A 17,763-nucleotide genomic window follows, 5' to 3' on the forward strand; every position below is an offset into this window, starting at 1 on the left:
CTCATTTTTCCAGCTGTGCAACAGTTTTTGAAGTCTTTGAAATGAAATTTTTTATGTATAAAAATGGATTTTTATACCATAGTTATATTCAACATCCAACCAAAACATTAAATGATCTAAGAATTTAGATGAACTTCTCTTGGAAAACGAAATTTTGAAACAACGATTTTCAAATTATATCAAATCTAGTTTACAATAATCGTACTAAAATCAAAAATGGATGAAAATCCGTATATTGAGTTAAAAACCTTGCTATTAGCGGATGTTACTGACAACGAAGCAACCTTTGCACTAAATCGATACATCCAAAACCCTAATTGTTTAGAATTATTTGATTTATTCCTTGAAGAAGGTTCACAAAGAGATGATATTTATTTCAAAACACTTCAATCAATTAATGTGTTATTAAGCAAGCGAGGGTGCCTTGTTCCAGTCGAAAAACTTCAAAGGCACACCGAAATTCTTTCAAACTTTTTAGTAAGGGAAACAACAAATGCCGCGAAAGAGCAAAATTCTCACAGAGAATTATCATTAGTACTTGCTACTTCATACCGAGTTTTGCTTGAACAGTCAAGTTCCGAACAACTTCAATTTCTTCACCAAATTTTGTCACAAGGAAACAGAATTCAAAAGCGTATCGCATTAAATACACTTCGAGAATTAGTATCCAACATAAAAACAGAGCAATTTCAACTTACAGATCAAAAATACATCGAATTCAGAGTAAAGTTCCAAAAAACATATCTTGCGTCCTTCTTCCAAGCAGCTGTTCCATTTCTCGACCAGCCAGATGACGATCTTTGCACACATCCCGGTGTAAAACTTTTATATGAATGTTTATTCTACAACTGTCGCCAAGAAGACATGCTTCAATACAGATTCACTGTTCCTGACGATTGGGTTGATTTCTACCAAGATCCGATGTTCCCACAAAAGTTATTTGCGATTTTCAATTACGGCAACTCCAAAGCCATTGAAAAGATGAACAACAACGATAACTCCCCAGAAAAGATCGAACTAGAGAATATGGCAAAAGATTCTCTCGATACTTTGTTATTATTCTGTTCCGCGGTTGATTCCACTTGGAAGGCCATTGACAAGCACATGGACTTCATTAAGTCAATTGCAGGCAGTATCATTGAGATTTTCGAAACAGGAATGCAAATAATCCCTCCAGTAAATCTTGCCTTATCCAGATTGATTTGTAAGATTGGTTTGGTCCTCCCGATCCAGCACTTCATGAGTACAACAGAATTAGCCCAACCTTTCTTCGCAAATGTCCAAAATTACACTTTGGCCCAATTTCAGAACCAAACCTTCAAAGAAGATGACATGAACAAGATATGTGGTTATCTCTTGAACTTCTGGGGAAGGGCCTCGTCCGTCTATTCCGTAAATCCTCCGAAAATGGGAGATTTATCTGGAATTTTCATCGATATCTTCAAGAATTACGTTGATTCATTCCTTACTGGAATCATTACGAGTAATGAGGCCAACGAATATATCTCAAAAACTGACTTTTTGACAAATTTCGAATTTCTTTGGAATGTTGCGGCCATTGATACAGAATCATGCATCAACTTCTTGAATGAGAAGATCTACGAGTGTATCAACTTCATTTCCCAAGAAAATTCCGTAAGAGAATGCTTATTAAGACTTGCTTCAATTATTTTGATGATTTCGAGCAGATTCTCAGCCAGACCATACGGATACAGCCGTTCCATGTCAAACGAAACAATTTCGAACCTCGCAACCCTTACTCAGTCCATATTTAACATAATGGGAGCGACTGCAGGCATAATGGAAGGTCTAGTTCAGAATTACAGACCGGAGATCAGTACTATGGAGATTGCTTTGGTCAATTTCGCAAACGCATTCAAGAGAGACATGTTTACAACAGATAGAGATAATATCTCAAAAATTTATGAGGCCATGCAACTTCCTAATGGTCGCAAAGTCGCTTTTGATAACTTTGTTACACGTTTCATCAATGATTTGATCATTTTCAACGGTCAAACTGATTTAATCAAAAGAATCTTACAATATATCGATGATATGACAAATGTATCATGCGTAAAGGCCGTGCATGAGCTTTCCAATACAAATGAGAACATTATTAAGCTCATTACAAGGCAAACTTTTATTTCTATCCAAGCTGACGAACCAAAGGCCTACAAGAAGCTTACAACCATGCTAAATACAATATACGGACGTAATATCAAGTCCACAGAAGCTCTGAATCTGTTTTTGGACCACTTTGATGAGAAATTTAAAATAATAAGCCAATCAGGGTTCGAAGACAGATACGAAGTACTCACAATATTCTGTGAGATCAGAGGATTGCTCAAAGGTATCCAAGTTTCGGAGTTTTTGTACGTAGCAAAAAGATATATGAATAATTACGTCGAATACGCCTTGGAATGCCTTGCAAAATACGCTGCAATGTCTGATGATGACATAGAAGCTGACGTTATCTTCAAAGCCATTGTATTATCTTGGTTATACATCGCATCCAACAAAGGAATGAAGATTGTCATACCTACGAGGAGCGCTGATGGCATAAGGATCTTCACTCATACACTCCGATTCGTCGAAACCATCATAAACTGCTCTCCTGAAAATTCTCCTCGTAAACTCAGCGCTTTCAGGGTTATCCATGCATCTTTGAGCCAGTCTTATGTCAATTTTGGCGTAATGAACTACTTCAAAGATGAAAATCCTGAGAGAATGCTCGGAATTTACTTTGATTTGTTAATTTGCGTATTGGGGAACAATTTGGATCAAGATCCACTAACAGATGAAAAATGTCTTAACGCTATTGTAGCAAGTATTACTTGTATAGCGAGTATCTTCCCTGTTTTTATTATTTCGGAACCAGAACTGTTCCAAGCGGCCTTGAAGTTCTTAAAGAGGGCTCTCAAAGCTAAGGAGCTTCCAAATATCTGGAAGGAGTGCTGCAGAGCCATTTTCAAGTTAATTGTTGCCGTTTTGACTAATAACCCTGAAAATAACGGAGCAACAGGTAAAGTCGATGCAGCATGGCTATTCGAATGTCTGATTAAGCATTTTGTGTTGATTTTAGACACAATTTTGCAACAAACGAAATCTTCATCAGATGAAGCTGCTCCTCCACTCTTCTTGATTATTAAATACGCTCCTGACCAATGCCAGGAAATCTTTAGAATTGTAATTGAAGCATTTGGAGATAATGCACCTCAAGTGGCCCAAATCTTCGAAAGATTGCAAGAATTGGTCGTTCAATCTGATAATGTTCTCGATGCTCCTCCGGCATTCAAGAACGCTTTGCCCAAGTTTAAGACGGAAATGTCAAGATTCCCAATTTCTATTTTGAATTTGTTTGAAAAACGCAAACAATAAATCGTATATATTTATTTTTATAAAACTTTATATTTTTTTGTTTGGAAATCTTTAATTTCAAAAATAATTTCAGTGATATTCTCTCGATTAAGTTCCTTTCGGTGATGTTCTATCAACCTTCTGTGAGAGTGTAAGTAATAGAGACTTAAACCATGAAAATGAGTTTAATTTCAATAATAATCTCAAATTCAGTTTCTTTCAGTGAAATTCTCTCAATTCAGTTTCTTTTGGTGAAGTTATCTCAACCTTCTGTGAGAGTTTTAGTTATAGAGACCCAAACAATGAAAATGAGTTTAATTTCAAAAATCATCTCAAATTTCTTTCAAAATCATAAATGTTTTCAAGCTTAAAAATATGGTTTGGGAAATACTATCTTTGTTTTTTCCAAATAAAATATAGTTTCCTTTATTCTTATATTTTGTCCATGAAACTAGCATTTTTCATGAAACAAGTAAGTAACATGGGCTTCTATTAACTTTTCCAATATTTTTACAGCTTGAATATTATTTAAATTTAAATTATTTTTAAACAAATTAATTTGAACGGACTAAGCCTCTGATGAAAGTAAGATATGATTGTAAAGTTTCATCACTGATTCTCTCGAGTGAAGCACAGCAAAGTTTAGCCATTGCCGCGTCTTGTGGAACCAAATTGCAGAGAGTAACAATTTCATATGGAGATAATACATCAGATAAATATGACTTGATTGATTCTAAGTCTTCTGCATTTTGAAAATGTGAAAATTCTAAAGCGTATTCGTATGATTGGCCAATAAGATCATCATTTTGGTTTGCTTCGAAAGCTGACGATTTCAGACGTTGAGCTACTTCGAAATTTGTGAGACAGACGTTTTCAGTAATGAACTTTTCATCGTACTTGATCTGCGTAGCCATTTTCCTGTCTAAAAAGTGACAGAATGAAACCAAGTTTACATAACAAATTATAACTGATGAATCAAATTAATATTAAAAACTATATTGTATCGAATTTACTGAAAAATATGGTTTTATTTTCAGTTTTATTGATGAATTTGGATTTGATATTGATGAATAGATGCATATAAAGTCTTAACTTTTGTAAAATGATATAACACATGTATTGTAAAGTATATATGTTTAGTAACTGGTTTCCAAAAACATAATTTTGATTGCAATTCTTCAATATGAAAGATATTGTTAAGGTTTTTCAATATGTAAATGAGCAATTTCGTGTTTAAAAATCATATTTTAAAAAAATTTTTAGTATAATTTCAACAAACAAATATTTTTTAATCTTTTTTTTTACAATTATTCAGCAACTTCTTCAGCTCTCTTTGATTCTTGAATGACTTTATTATATTCTTCGATATGTTGATCGAGAGTTGCAAGAAGTTCATTCAATTGTTGAATCTTTCTCTGCAAAGAATCTCTTCTATTTGTAAGAAGCTGTTTATGCTCTGTAAGAGAGTTAATATCATTCATTAAGTCTTCGAGTCTTGTAGATTGTGACCAATTCCATACGCTTTGGACATCAATTGGATTTACGTTCAAAGAAGCAAGACGAGTGCACATATCAGCAGGAACTGTTGGGGATTTGTTAACTTTGCTTCCTTTTCTGCCTCTTGCTGATGTTGGAGCTTTCTTTGGAGAATTTCTTTCTGTAAGTACCTGGAAACGCTTCATAAGATCTTCATTATGTTGTTGTAATGCTGTATTCCTATCTTTCTCTCTGGCTTTCTCATCCTTGAGCTCATTTACATCAATTGTATCGATTTTATCTGCAATATTTGGAATCATGTTGAGAAGAGGCTCATCTTCTGCAATAAGACGCTTCTGTGCCATGAGATCATCATTTTTACGTCTAGCAGCAGCAAGTCGGCCAGCTGTATCACCAAGATCGTCAATTTGATGGATCAAAGATTCAATATCATCGTAATTGACCGTCTCAGGTGGTGGTATACTATCGATTTTATTGTTAAGATCCTGTATTCTGTTCTGTGCGAGCTGTTTTTCTGCAGCTAAAGTAGCAATATCATCTAAATAGTCATTAATTCTTTGGTTGTAAACTGGCTTTGTCTTGTCAATGCGTCGTTGAAGGAGCTGAAGTGTATTTTCTGAGAATAGATCAAGGATAAACAAGTAATCTTCGTGATCTGTTTCATCTTGAGTAGAATTGTTCAAATCAACAATGCACTCGCAGATTTTTTTCATCTGTGGATTTTCAAATGTGTATGAATAAAGTAAGTCAGCTGGTGTAAATTTATCTTTGTTTATGTTTGCGTTAAGTTTCATAAGCATTTCTTGTAAGATTCTAATTTCTTCATGTAGTTGTTCCCTATCTGCGTTGAGTGAATTAATTGTTTTACATAGCTGAGCAACTCGTTTATCAGAACTAACGATTAGTGTTGATTTTTGTGTTCCTCTAGGGGATCCTAACGCCGAGAGTTGATGCATTGATTGTGATGATTTAGCAGAAAGATCTCTCATGCTTGAATAAATTTCACTTTCTTTTTCAGAAAGTTGGCGAAGGTGATCAAGAGATCTATTGTATAATTCTTCAAGTTTAGGTCTTGTAAGTTTATTAACTGATGAAGGACTACTAATATATGGTTGCCACCAGGAAGATCCTGACATTTATAATTTTTTTTTATAAACGAAGAATTTTGAAAAGCATATACATTCTAATTCTGTAATTAGCATTAATGGACTATACATAATGTAATTATTCATTATTGTTAGAATTTTATCTGCTGCAAAAAGATTTCCAGCATGAAATTCTGATTAGACATTAAATATGTCCATATATGTATTCAACTGTATTATCGTTTTAAGTATCTACATAGATGATACCTAATATCAATCTTTATAGGTCTCATATTGTTACATCATTATCTCTAAACATAAAATAATCATAATCAAATTGTATTTGTCCGATGTGTCGATCATTATCTAGTTTTTAGAAGATTTTCTTTCATCGAATCGAAAATGTGTTCAAATATTATATTTAGGGTTAATATCAAAAAATATATGTTCGTTATAATGATATATGATTAGTTGTTAGGTTTATTTGTTGATATTCCTTTTTGAATTATGAGATTTTGACACTTTGAATGTCGCAAGCAGAGATTTTAACTTATTTAACAGGATTATTCAAAGAGCCAAAGGTCAGAATTTTAGTTGAAGGCCCTACTCTTTGTGGAAAAACTACTACAATACTTAAAGCTTTAGAATCTTCAGGAAGACAATACATTCATCTTACAGTTGCTCAATTATTCATTGACCCTAATGTACAAACAATGTCTATTCTCGATAAGTTTATAACTAACGGATATTTGATATTTTTAGATGATATTGACACTATTTTCCCGTTGAAAGATCCTGATTTTGTTTTAATTCAACGATTCTTTTCAAGAAAACCAAATGTTATTGCCGCTACACGCGATAAAAATGAAATCCATCCATTCGCATCTCGTTATTTCCGTGATGTTTTCATTATGGAACAACCTCCAACGAAATTACAGTCAGAAAACATTGCCCATGTCACATTTGATGACATTGGTGGTGCCCAAAAAGCGAAAGATACAGTTATGATGATGGCTTCATGGTCTGTCCTCAATGCGAAGAAAATTTCTTCTTGGGGACTTAAACCTCCAAGTGGAGCCATATTATACGGTCCACCTGGTACAGGTAAGACATTACTTGCCAAAGCAGCTGCTAATGCTTGTCACTGCTCCTTCTTTTCCATTGCAATTCCAGATTTACTTCGTTGTTTAGTTGGTGAATCAGAGAAACGTTTGACGCGGACATTTGAGATTGCCAGAGCCAACGCACCTTCCATTGTGTTCATTGATGAAGTACAAGCCCTATTCGGACGAAGGGCAGAGCGTCGAGGAGACAGTAATCGATTGGTTGTCCAATTATTGGCCCAATTAGATTTGTCTTCGAAAAATGGAACTGTTTTCTGTTTGGCGGCAACCAACGCCATAGAAGCTGTTGATCCTGCATTGCTACAACCAGGAAGGTTCGAAGAAGTCATTGAAGTAAGCTTGCCATCTCTAGAAGACAGAGAAGACATTGTTCGTGTTGTTTGTCAGAAAATTAAACACGAGAATGATGTCGATGAAAACAGAAATGAAATTGCAAGACTGACTGAAGGAATGACCGCTTCTGATATCAATGGTATCTGCCAGAAGGCTGCAATCGCTGCAATGATGGATGGAAGAGATAAATTGGCTTTGGAAGATATTAAGAACGAAATTAAGAATGAAGCATTTAAGAGATTCAGAACTGGAAAGAAAATTTCTGTTGCAAAACCAAAGGAATGTTAGTTTTATTTGAAAATAAAGTTTTTATAGAGTGTTTTAATGATTTGACTTTTTTAGTACTTTTTATAACTATTTAATGGAATATATGCTAATTTCCGAAATTGCATATTTTAGTTCTCAACTGATTAAGATGTTTTGATAAAGCTTATCTCATCAATTTGATACGATTTTACTCAAATGAATCAATAAATAGAAAACAATATAAGATTTGCATAAATTGAGTCATAAGATAGTATGTTTATCAAAGCATGACAAATAGAAACAAAAATTATTTGACAAAAAGTCATTTTTATGGATTTTGTATATATTATTTAGTTTACCATTGCATGTTGAGTATACTATTAAAACGCATGAATTCCAAAATTTTTTTGAAAAAGAAAAAATAAAATGGAAAACTGTTAGAATTTCAATCAAAATGGCTAAAATAAGAAAAATTTGGAAAATTTTGAAAAATAAAAAAGATATAATAATAGGCATAAAATCAAATTCATCCATAATTGTTTTACTAAATCGTAATTTTGATAAATTAATAAAAATTATCATTGATTTGATACATAATTAGATAATAAAACACGATAAACCCTTAAGGTGTTTAAATATTCTTATTAATTGATTTCGAAGTGGAACAGATAAAAAAATATAATTATTGAAATTTAATGAAATACATAAACATTCAAAATAATCAAACTATTTTAATTGGTATTACAATAAAAAAAATATGATTTTTAGTATTTTGCTACACAAAAAAATAAATAAGGAAAATTACTTCTTCTTGAGAAGGGCCTTGACGTCATCACGGGTTGCCAAGTCATATGGCAATAACTGGTTATTAGTGCGGCAGTCAAGAGCAATTCCGCGGAAAACAATAAGAATTCTAACAAGTTCTATATTGTTATTCTCTGCAGCGATATGTAGAGCGGTGTATCCCTCGATATCCTTCTTATTGATGTCAGAGCCATCGAGAGAAATGAGGATTCTGACCATATCGACCAAACCTCTTTCTGTAGCGTGGTGGAGCGCTGTGCAACCAGCCTCGTCGACATTTGCAACAGGGAATGCGGTCTTGAAGAACTGTGAAAGGAGCTGTACGTTCTGGAATTCCGCTGCGAGTCTGAATACTTCATCTTTCTCTTTCATCTGAGTAACAATGAAATCTGTAATGAATTTACGCTGACCAATGATGGCGCAGATGATGGAAATGCCATCGATGTCCTTCATCGGTACGAAACCGCGTTGTAAAAGATATGTGAAAATGCATTGAGCTCCTTGAATGCATGTATACTGTAATAACGTAAGTTCGTCTGTATCGTCGATTCCCATGTCGTAAATATCGTTTGTAATTTTCATATTGAAATCGAAATCTTCTTCCTTTGTAAGGGCTTGGAATTTACCAAGGTCATCACGACAGATAGCATCTCCAAGCTCTGTAGCGTAGATCTGATGTTCGCGAACCTTGAAGAATTTCTCCCAATCGTTTGCTTTGTATTGATCGAGGTTTTCCTTGAAATCTAGGATGATCTTATCAAGGAAGCCCATGCCTTCTTCGAACTGAAGGGCTGCTAAGCTCCTGTAAACATCCTTATGAGAACGTTCTAAAAATGGAGCGAAGTAGTAGAAGAGAATGAGCTTGGACTGTACAAAGCTATCGTTCTGAACCATCCAGTTGTAAAGACGGTCAGAAATGTCTTGATTAGTGTAAACTCTAACCTGATTAAGGAGATAGAGGAATCTTGCAAGGGCGTATTGCTTAGCGCGTGGCTCCTCTGTGTAGAATGTCTCCATGATATGTGAGAAAAGTGAATCTGCGAGCTGGCCGTAGTTATTTGTTGTTTGGTTAGCTGTACTAACGAGGTAGAAAACGAGATCTGCCAAAAGAAGCATATCGCGCTGACGAATTTGGGCTGCGCGAATGAGATTCGAAACAATAACCGTAATTCCGTCTCTTTCGGCTCCAAAAACGAGAGCGTAGATTGCAGACTTTGCGTTATTGATGTTGCGCTTGTTAAGATTGAGAAGTAAGTTTTGAAGTGTATATGCGGAATAAACGAATTGTTTCATGTTTGTTGGGACTATTGGCATTGGGAATGCGTCCTTGAGGTATGTAATAGCATCAGGATTACTCTCAGCTGCACCTTGGATCATGTAGTTGAGTGCAATTTGTCTTTGCGTTTCATTATGAGCATTTTGCATAAGATGGAGGGCATATTGGTATTGGGCAACATTGTTACCTTTATCAGCAGCAATTTTAAGGAATGCACGGGCTGTTGCTGATGGTTCAACGTTTTCTGCGGCTTCATCTCCATCTTCCTGCCTGACTTGCTCGATTTGATATTTGCAGATCTCATCGTAGAAGTCGTAAGCAACATTCCAGTCGCCTTCTTCTCCAGAACGCCACTGGAACTCGAATTGAGTGCCTCCTTGTGATTGATCACAAGCTTTGCGAAGTAAGTGTCCCATAGCTGTGAAGAATTGAGCAAGTCCATCGTTTGTGCACTGCTCGCATAATGCAGCAACATCGAGAACGATATCTTTTGGAAGATCATCGAATGAAGTATTTGGAACAATGCCAACAGAGCGAAGACCATGACGGTCAGCGACTGCATAGCAAAGTTTGAGGATTTGGAGTGGATCAATCTTAGCACGAGAGGTATGAATGATCCTATCAATAACTTCGTAAGGAAGTGTTGGGAAAAGAGGTTCCTCGACATATCTTGGGAGGCAAGCTGTCATGATTGCTTCGAGTCTTTCGATTGGGAAATCAGTTCCAAGGAATTTATTATATAATTCGAGAATAATTTTAGCAGGAATTGTTGTCTTGATAATTTCTTCGATTTTTGTGACTAATGTTGTTGCTTCCCAATGTTCAGCGAGAAGAAGTAAATATACTGATTCAGCTCCCTTGATTTCAATTTGCTGGCACTGGCATGCCTTGATAAATAGGTCGAATGTACTCTTTTCGTAGTTGTCATTAATCTCGATATGGTTTTCATTGAAATTAAATAATTGGGCAAATTTCCTAGAATATTTTAAGAAAAGAACTGGATCAACTGAATATTCGTCACCGTTGTGGATTATGGAATACGTTCCTGTATTGAACAAAGAATCCTCGTAGGTGAGCTTCAAAGCCATGAAATTGTTACTGTTTAGATTCCGTTAAATAACCGATTGTAAACTTTCCCTTATTGAAGTTTCTAAACAGAAAAGAGAGTTTTATTAGATAGATATAGAAACACCTTTTGGAATTCTATTTAATTGTAAAATCAAATCATAATTTAGAGATTTTGAAAAAAATTTTCAAAAAATAATCTGTTTCAAATTCATTGATATTTAGCATATAACCATAAAAAGTAAAAATAATAGTAAATATTCAAACAAAATACTTTAACAAACAAAAATTAAAAATTATTCATTTTGAGCAATGAAAGGCTTTTTGTAGATGTTATAGCACAATATAATCTCTGGTTTGCAACTGACTGAATTTCTTTGTCATGCATGTAAGAAATAAAAACTTGAGGTTCTGGACCCTGATTAATAGTCGAAGAGTAAATATTTCCGTTAAGATTTGATGATAAAAGTAGATTTTCGAAAGAAAGTCCCCAGCTAATAGCACTGACGGATCCTTCTTGTTCTTTAACGACTGAAACAGGAATTCCGGGCTGTCTAGTATCTATTATAACAATGCAATGCGAATTGTATGAAAACGCAGCGATCTTTGTTGCATCATACGGTGAAACTGCACATCTCATTAAAGGAAGAGCAGTTTGGTAATAAATAACGGATGATTCTAGCTCGCGTATATCAAAGAATCTCATTGAACCATCAAATCCACATGTAACAAATGTGGGTGTTGATCCAACAAATTTAATGTCATGAATTGGGTGATCATGCGCCATAATTCTTGTAGTAGGCTGGGCCATTGATATATCAACACATGTTGCAGAGCAATCTGAGCTACAGCATACAACTTTAGTTTCATCATAAGTTGACCAATCAAGACCAGTCAATGGTGAATTATCTGGAGCAATAGTGACATCAGAAAGAAGATTGATCTCTCCTGGCTGACATTGCCATAATTTTAATGTGTTTGCACAAGTTATAAATAAATCTGTCGTATCTTGAGAGCCCAATGGAGAAAATTGACATGCAATTTGCGGATAGTCAATGCTTGTTATGCCTTCTGCGGCAATATTGTCTCCATTAAATCGATAAATTTGAATTTGATTTTGAATTTTCTTTTCAAATGAACAGATAACTAATCTTTTTTCCTGAGAAAAGATAGAATTAAATGCCAACGCGTATGGATTCCATGGAAGTCGAATGTTCTGAAGAGGTGAAATAGAAATTCCGCTCCCTTCGAATTCCATTTTTTGATAAAAATTTACATCATTTCAAATTTACAATTTGACAATGCTGATTTAATTTCTCCAGATATAAAACAAGCATGATATAAGACAGATAGATTATTATCCAAAAAGCAAAAACTTGAAAAACAAGTGTGACAATTTCGTCATCTTTTCTTGTCTTCATGTTATATGTTCATTTGCGGTTATGCTACATAATGCTGTACAAGACTCCATTCCATTTCACCTGTGTTGCAATGTAACGATATTAAAAATATGGCATCTCAACAATAAAACACTCAAAAGTTGGAATTTATGCTTAGTTTAAATATGAGGTTACAAAATATAGACACAAATACTGCATTTTACAAGCATAGGAACTAATGCAAGGACAAGCTTTGAAAATCGATTATTATTATTTGAAAGAGAAATAAATAAAAACTTTAAGTCTGCAAATTATAACAATAAGCTTGTTGCACTTATGTATCTCATAAAGTATTTTCCTAAACTCGAAGATCTTTGAGAGAAAAGAACTGAAATTTTTGTGGACATTGTTTTTACCACGTTTTTTTTCTCCCGATGGAATAAAAAAATATGATAAGGTAAAATACAGATTTCGGACTTGTAAATTTTTAACACGTCCGATCAAGACATTCGTCCAGACAAATACAGTGAACTGAGAAGTGCCTATAAATACTACATTGATTCATATGTTGCATTGTATCAGTTAAAAACGGAAAACGAAGAAGATTTATACTCAATTTACAAAATGATCAAAATGGAATTGATTGATTCAAAGAAATATCGCCCGCAATATCTTATAAAAAATATTTTTGACATCATTCCTTATAATAACCGCTATACTAAGTCAAATTTGAAACTTGCGAAACTCATTACTGATGATTATCATGTATTGACGGTACCTGGTATTAATGATCTTTCTAAATACCTATTTTATGAAGAATACGGAATTAATTTGGGCAATACAAAAAATTTCGATACAAATACCCTCCAAAATCTCAAAATTCATTCAGAAGATACAATCTTCAGAGCTATTATGTATAATGATATAGAAAGATTCATCACATTCACTGAAAGAGAAGGATTTGATAAAGATCAAAAACTTAAAAGTAGTTTATATCCAAATTTTCATCACATTGTATATTCATTACTTGAATTATGTTGTTACCATGGAGCAGTTGATTGTTTCAAGTTATTAAGAACGAAATTCAACTCAGAAATAACTTATGACTGTCTAAAATTTTCATTTTTAGGAGGAAAACAAGAGATCATGAGTGAATGCTTGAAATATCAAAAACCATATTGGACAATGATGGAATATGCAATTATTTCACACAACATTGATTTTGTCACATTCTTGATGAATGAGTACGGAATTAAAATCAATTTAAAAGATTGCGGAAAACATAAAAATCTTGAGTCATTTTTAGTTTATTTCGATCAAACTAATAACATTGACGAATCTTTTGTCGGCTCAACGATGTTTGATATTCTATCCTTTTGTAAATATTTCCTTACACTTGGTGCAAATATCAATGCAAAATATAGTACTGGACAAACCGCTCTTCATATAGCATCAGAAAATAATAGTAAAGAAATAGCCGAACTTCTTCTTTCACACGGTGCAAATGTCAATGAAAAAAATGAATATGGACAAACCGCTCTTCATAAAGCAGCAGAACATAATAGTAAAGAGGTAGTTGAACTTCTTCTTTCACACGGCGCAAATGTCAATGAAAAAAATACATTTGGACAAATCGCTCTTCATAAAGCAGCAGAAAATAATAGTAAAGAAATAGCCGAACTTCTTCTTTCACACGGCGCAAATGTCAATGAAAAAAATATACATGGACAAACCGCTCTTCATAAAGCAGCAAAAAATAATAGTAAAGAGGTAGTTGAACTTCTTCTTTCACACGGCGCAAATATCAATGAAAAAGATAAATATAAAAAAACCGCTCTTCATATTGCAGCATATAAAAATAGTAAAGAAATAGTCGAACTTCTTCTTTCACATGGCGCAAATGTCAATGAAAAAGATTATAATGGAGAAACTGCTCTTTTTATTGCAACAGTGGGTAATAGGAAAGAAATAGTCGAACTTCTTCTTTTACATGGTGCAAATGTCAATGAAAAAGATAAAGATGGTAGAACCGCTCTTTATGTTGCAACATGTATGAGATATAGAGAAACAGCTGAGATCCTCATCTCACATGGGGCGAATATCAATGAGATATAAGACAATGGAAAAATTACCCTTCATCCTGCAGCAAAACATCAGTATAAAGAAATAGCTGAACTTCTTATTTCACATGGGATAAATATCTTGGTTTGAATAAACTGTCACACCAGTCGTCATTTTTTTTTAAATTACTTTTTGATTTCAAGAATGAAAGACTACCACTGCTGTGAAGGCTGCAAGTGTAGTTCATACTGCACAAAGGATAATAAATGCTACTCAGAATGCAAGTGTAATCATTAAATATAAAATATATCATTATTTGTTTCAAAAAATGATTTTTTTACACATAGAGTAATCATTTCAAACAACTCAAATAGTGTTACATAAGGGCTTAGAGTTTTTATTTCGGCTTTTATATGCAATTTGGAAAAAGAATTTCATTCGAAATGCAGAATAAATTGAACCGAATAGTTCATACGTCATTCACATTTACTACAAGATCTTTCCTTCTCGAAATGAATTAAAGAATTAAAGAATTAAAGAATCATATCTAAAATTATTCAACTTATTCTCTAGTTACAATATGTGCCATGGAATTACTGGGATGTCAATTGAATTGGTAAAAACTAGGGTTGGCGTCACGAGGCGTCACCACGTAAAGTTCAGAAAATTCAGATATTTACATTTATTTTTGAGAAGTTTATGGTGTCACGAGAGAAAATTTGAGAGGGCTGGCGTCACGAAAAGTGTCAATATAGGGAATTCTCATATGTGCATCCAAATATTTCATATAGCTCAACAAATGTGTAATGCTCATTCATTCGAAGATACTTGAGGAGATAATATGTCAGAGAACTTGGAACTTCAATTAGCAACAATTGGTTTCTTTTCGTCGAATTCCTTGCATCTGAGACACATTGTCTGCGCAAGCACCTCTGAATGAAGGAAGCTTCGCAATCAAAATTTGATTGCACAACTTTGACTGGCAAGATGCTGTAAAGCGTTCTTGTGAGTCATATTCCTTACATCTGAGACACATTGTCTACGTAAGCACTTCTTATTTAAGGATGCTCTATTTTATTCAAAAAAATTCTTTAAAACATTTAAATTTAACCTATTATCATATTCCTACACATATTTTCTGTTATATTCTTTCTTTATTGACACTTTTCGTGACGCCAGCCCTCTCAAATTTTCTCTCGTGACACCGTAAACTTCTCAAAAATAAACAGTCTCCATTCAAAATTGAATAGTTTACGTCGTGACGCCAACTTTGACCCCCACCAATTGAATTACTGACCTTTATGAGATTAGTGACCGCTTCAATCGTGTATATAAATCAATTCCCTAGAAACATGTAGTTAAAAAAATTGCAATGTTGTTGTACCCTTACACCACAGGGTTTATGATAAAAAAATTTTTTTTTCTCAATTAAAAATTTCGTTTAGAAAAAATGGAAAGTATTGAAGATATTGCAAATCGTCCTGGAAATATCAACTGTTTTGATTGCAATGCGCAAAAGCCAGAGTGGTGCAGTTTAACATATGGTACTTTTATCTGCTTAAAATGCGCCGGTGAACATCGAGCTTTAGGAACTCATATTTCATTTGTTAGATCAGTTAAATTGGATAACTGGAAGCATGAATCATTGCATAGAATGAGTGAGTGTGGAAATATTAAAGCAAAAGATGCTTTTGAAAATGCAGGAATTGCAGATCTTCCAATTCAAGAAAAATATAGAACAAAAGAAGCAATTCAATACGCAAAATCAATTGAATCAGATTATCCAATACCAAATATTGCTCCAATTGCAGATTATGATCCAAATTATAAAAATCAGGTTAAAATCTCAAAAGATAAGATTGCATCATTCGGATCTGTTGGAAACTCATCAGCACCTCGCAAATCTGACCAAGATGACCTTCTTACCAGTATTTTCTGCTGTGGATGCTTAAAACGCAGGAAGAGAGTCTCTAGTGTTAACTATGATTAAGATAACTCAATGTTTGCACAAACTATTTGTTATTTATTTTCTAAATAATTTTTATATCATTCATCTTTGAATCAAAAGACTAAGATTTTCAAATCACAGATCAAACTATATTCTGTAATGCTTACACTGCAATATCAGAAAATTCTTTTAGAATGAAAAGAATTTTCAATCGATTTAGACTCTAAAATGATAAAAATCATATATATTTAACTTATGTGTGAGCATATTATGCATTTATCATCATTTTAAATGAAGTAATCTCAATTTTATTTTGATAATTGTTAAATCTTAAGGTTGTTTTGATAGTAACTTAAAATCATAACGTTAAATTAAAATAAACACATCTTTATTTAGTTTTAAATTTTAACATTAGCACGAATCTGGTTAACAAGTCTCTTATTAGGCAAAAACATAAACAAAGCGCCACTGAAATCCAAAATATCAGTTTCCTGCAACATACAAATCTCTCCTGTCTTTAAAAGTTCACCATTAACTCTAAATGCACGGATTCCGATGTTTTCAAGGTAGAAATTCATATCAGGACGGAAAGACAATATAGCCTGGAGGCGAGATGTGTGCGGACAAGATGGTTCAGACTCGAAATTTATATCAACATCAACATCGCAGTCAATTGATTGTCTTCCGAACACAATGGACTCTCTCCTCATGTAGAAAATATTATTTTCTGTCCTCAAAACAGCTAAATTCGGTATAGATGAATCAGGACTGAAATAATTGTCAACGTAGAAAGGTAAATTTGCGTTAATAGCCTCAAGCTGTTTATCTACTTCAGTATTTTTGACTTCTGGATTTGCTAAAGGCTGGTAATTGCATCGAGATGCTGTAAACATTTCTGGTTCAATTCCGTGCTTCTTTTGTTCTTCAGTTTGAGGATTCAATGAGACATAATACATTTGTTCGTATACGATTTGGTCGATCTCGGCTTGAATTATTTCATCAAGTTCCTCAGCTTTAAGAGATTTGAGGTATTTAACACGATCCTCAATTTCTGATAGAGATCTACATAATTTGAATATATGTGAGTGATCTGCAATAAAATCAGAAAGTGGAGTTTTCTTGAAATTTCTAATATAATTGAGAAGACAAACATCTTCTTCAGAAGTAAACTCTACATCGTATGGAATTTCATTTGTAATTTTAATATTTGGTGGATTCTTTAACATATCTTGAAACGTAGAATTTAATTGTGTTTTCGTATATTTTTCTAAATGTGGCAATGTAATTTGAGCATTTGATAAGTGTTCAACGAGTGAAGCTTTGATTAAGTTTCCTTTCGTTTCATCATCCATTTTTATGAAACAATTTTCTACAGGTTTTTCATATTTAAATTCAATTTCGCTTAAAAGAGATTTGGATTGGGGTTTTGTGACTACTTCAGGTAAAACTGGCTGTTCAACTGGTGTCGGCGGTGGCTTTTCTGGAATTTCAGTCATTTTTGTCAAGTTTTTTTCCCCTCATAATTTATTGAAGTAACACACAATTGGTTGATTTCAGTGTGTTAGTCCTGCCAAATATAATATCATTT

General features: G+C 33.7%; 9 protein-coding genes across 9 annotated transcripts, besides 1 other annotated feature; 4 read left to right on the forward strand and 5 right to left on the reverse strand.

The window, feature by feature from the left end:
- Positions 1 to 205: 205 nt before the first annotated feature.
- On the forward strand, positions 206 to 3,399 carry TVAGG3_0529640 (exportin 4,7-related family; the record flags this gene model as incomplete). Its single annotated transcript, XM_001584004.1, has 1 exon — positions 217 to 3,378. The coding sequence occupies one exon, from the start codon at positions 217 to 219 to the stop codon at positions 3,376 to 3,378; it is 3,162 nt and encodes a 1,053-aa protein (XP_001584054.1).
- Positions 3,400 to 3,763: 364 nt separating this feature from the next.
- TVAGG3_0529650 (HRDC-like family) lies at positions 3,764 to 4,281 on the reverse strand (the record flags this gene model as incomplete). The annotated part of the gene is made up of 1 exon (XM_001584005.2): positions 3,912 to 4,271. The coding sequence occupies one exon, from the start codon at positions 4,269 to 4,271 to the stop codon at positions 3,912 to 3,914; it is 360 nt and encodes a 119-aa protein (XP_001584055.1).
- A 369-nt stretch (positions 4,282 to 4,650) lies between these two features.
- Positions 4,651 to 5,990, reverse strand: TVAGG3_0529660 (uncharacterized protein; the record flags this gene model as incomplete). The annotated part of the gene is made up of 1 exon (XM_001584006.1): positions 4,665 to 5,990. One exon carries the CDS (start codon positions 5,988 to 5,990, stop codon positions 4,665 to 4,667), a length of 1,326 nt encoding a protein of 441 aa, XP_001584056.1.
- A 476-nt stretch (positions 5,991 to 6,466) lies between these two features.
- On the forward strand, positions 6,467 to 7,708 carry TVAGG3_0529670 (ATP binding; the record flags this gene model as incomplete). The annotated part of the gene is made up of 1 exon (XM_001584007.1): positions 6,467 to 7,684. One exon carries the CDS (start codon positions 6,467 to 6,469, stop codon positions 7,682 to 7,684), a length of 1,218 nt encoding a protein of 405 aa, XP_001584057.1.
- Positions 7,709 to 8,391: 683 nt separating this feature from the next.
- TVAGG3_0529680 (protein ubiquitination) lies at positions 8,392 to 10,828 on the reverse strand (the record flags this gene model as incomplete). Its single annotated transcript, XM_001584008.1, has 1 exon — positions 8,444 to 10,810. One exon carries the CDS (start codon positions 10,808 to 10,810, stop codon positions 8,444 to 8,446), a length of 2,367 nt encoding a protein of 788 aa, XP_001584058.1.
- A 193-nt stretch (positions 10,829 to 11,021) lies between these two features.
- TVAGG3_0529690 (epidermal cell fate specification) lies at positions 11,022 to 12,045 on the reverse strand (the record flags this gene model as incomplete). The annotated part of the gene is made up of 1 exon (XM_001584009.1): positions 11,077 to 12,045. The coding sequence occupies one exon, from the start codon at positions 12,043 to 12,045 to the stop codon at positions 11,077 to 11,079; it is 969 nt and encodes a 322-aa protein (XP_001584059.1).
- A 503-nt stretch (positions 12,046 to 12,548) lies between these two features.
- On the forward strand, positions 12,549 to 14,487 carry TVAGG3_0529700 (cyclin-dependent kinase inhibitor 2C-related family; the record flags this gene model as incomplete). The annotated part of the gene is made up of 1 exon (XM_001584010.2): positions 12,791 to 14,281. One exon carries the CDS (start codon positions 12,791 to 12,793, stop codon positions 14,279 to 14,281), a length of 1,491 nt encoding a protein of 496 aa, XP_001584060.1.
- Positions 14,488 to 14,842: 355 nt separating this feature from the next.
- Positions 14,843 to 14,968: a mobile genetic element.
- A 703-nt stretch (positions 14,969 to 15,671) lies between these two features.
- TVAGG3_0529720 (GTPase activator protein) lies at positions 15,672 to 16,323 on the forward strand (the record flags this gene model as incomplete). Its single annotated transcript, XM_001584011.2, has 1 exon — positions 15,678 to 16,217. The coding sequence occupies one exon, from the start codon at positions 15,678 to 15,680 to the stop codon at positions 16,215 to 16,217; it is 540 nt and encodes a 179-aa protein (XP_001584061.1).
- Positions 16,324 to 16,573: 250 nt separating this feature from the next.
- TVAGG3_0529730 (G-quadruplex RNA binding) lies at positions 16,574 to 17,671 on the reverse strand (the record flags this gene model as incomplete). The annotated part of the gene is made up of 1 exon (XM_001584012.1): positions 16,574 to 17,671. The coding sequence occupies one exon, from the start codon at positions 17,669 to 17,671 to the stop codon at positions 16,574 to 16,576; it is 1,098 nt and encodes a 365-aa protein (XP_001584062.1).
- Positions 17,672 to 17,763: the final 92 nt, after the last annotated feature.

This window comes from Trichomonas vaginalis, chromosome II (assembly GCF_026262505.1).
Source record: "Trichomonas vaginalis G3 chromosome II, whole genome shotgun sequence".
Taxonomy (NCBI): Eukaryota; Parabasalia; order Trichomonadida; family Trichomonadidae; genus Trichomonas; species Trichomonas vaginalis.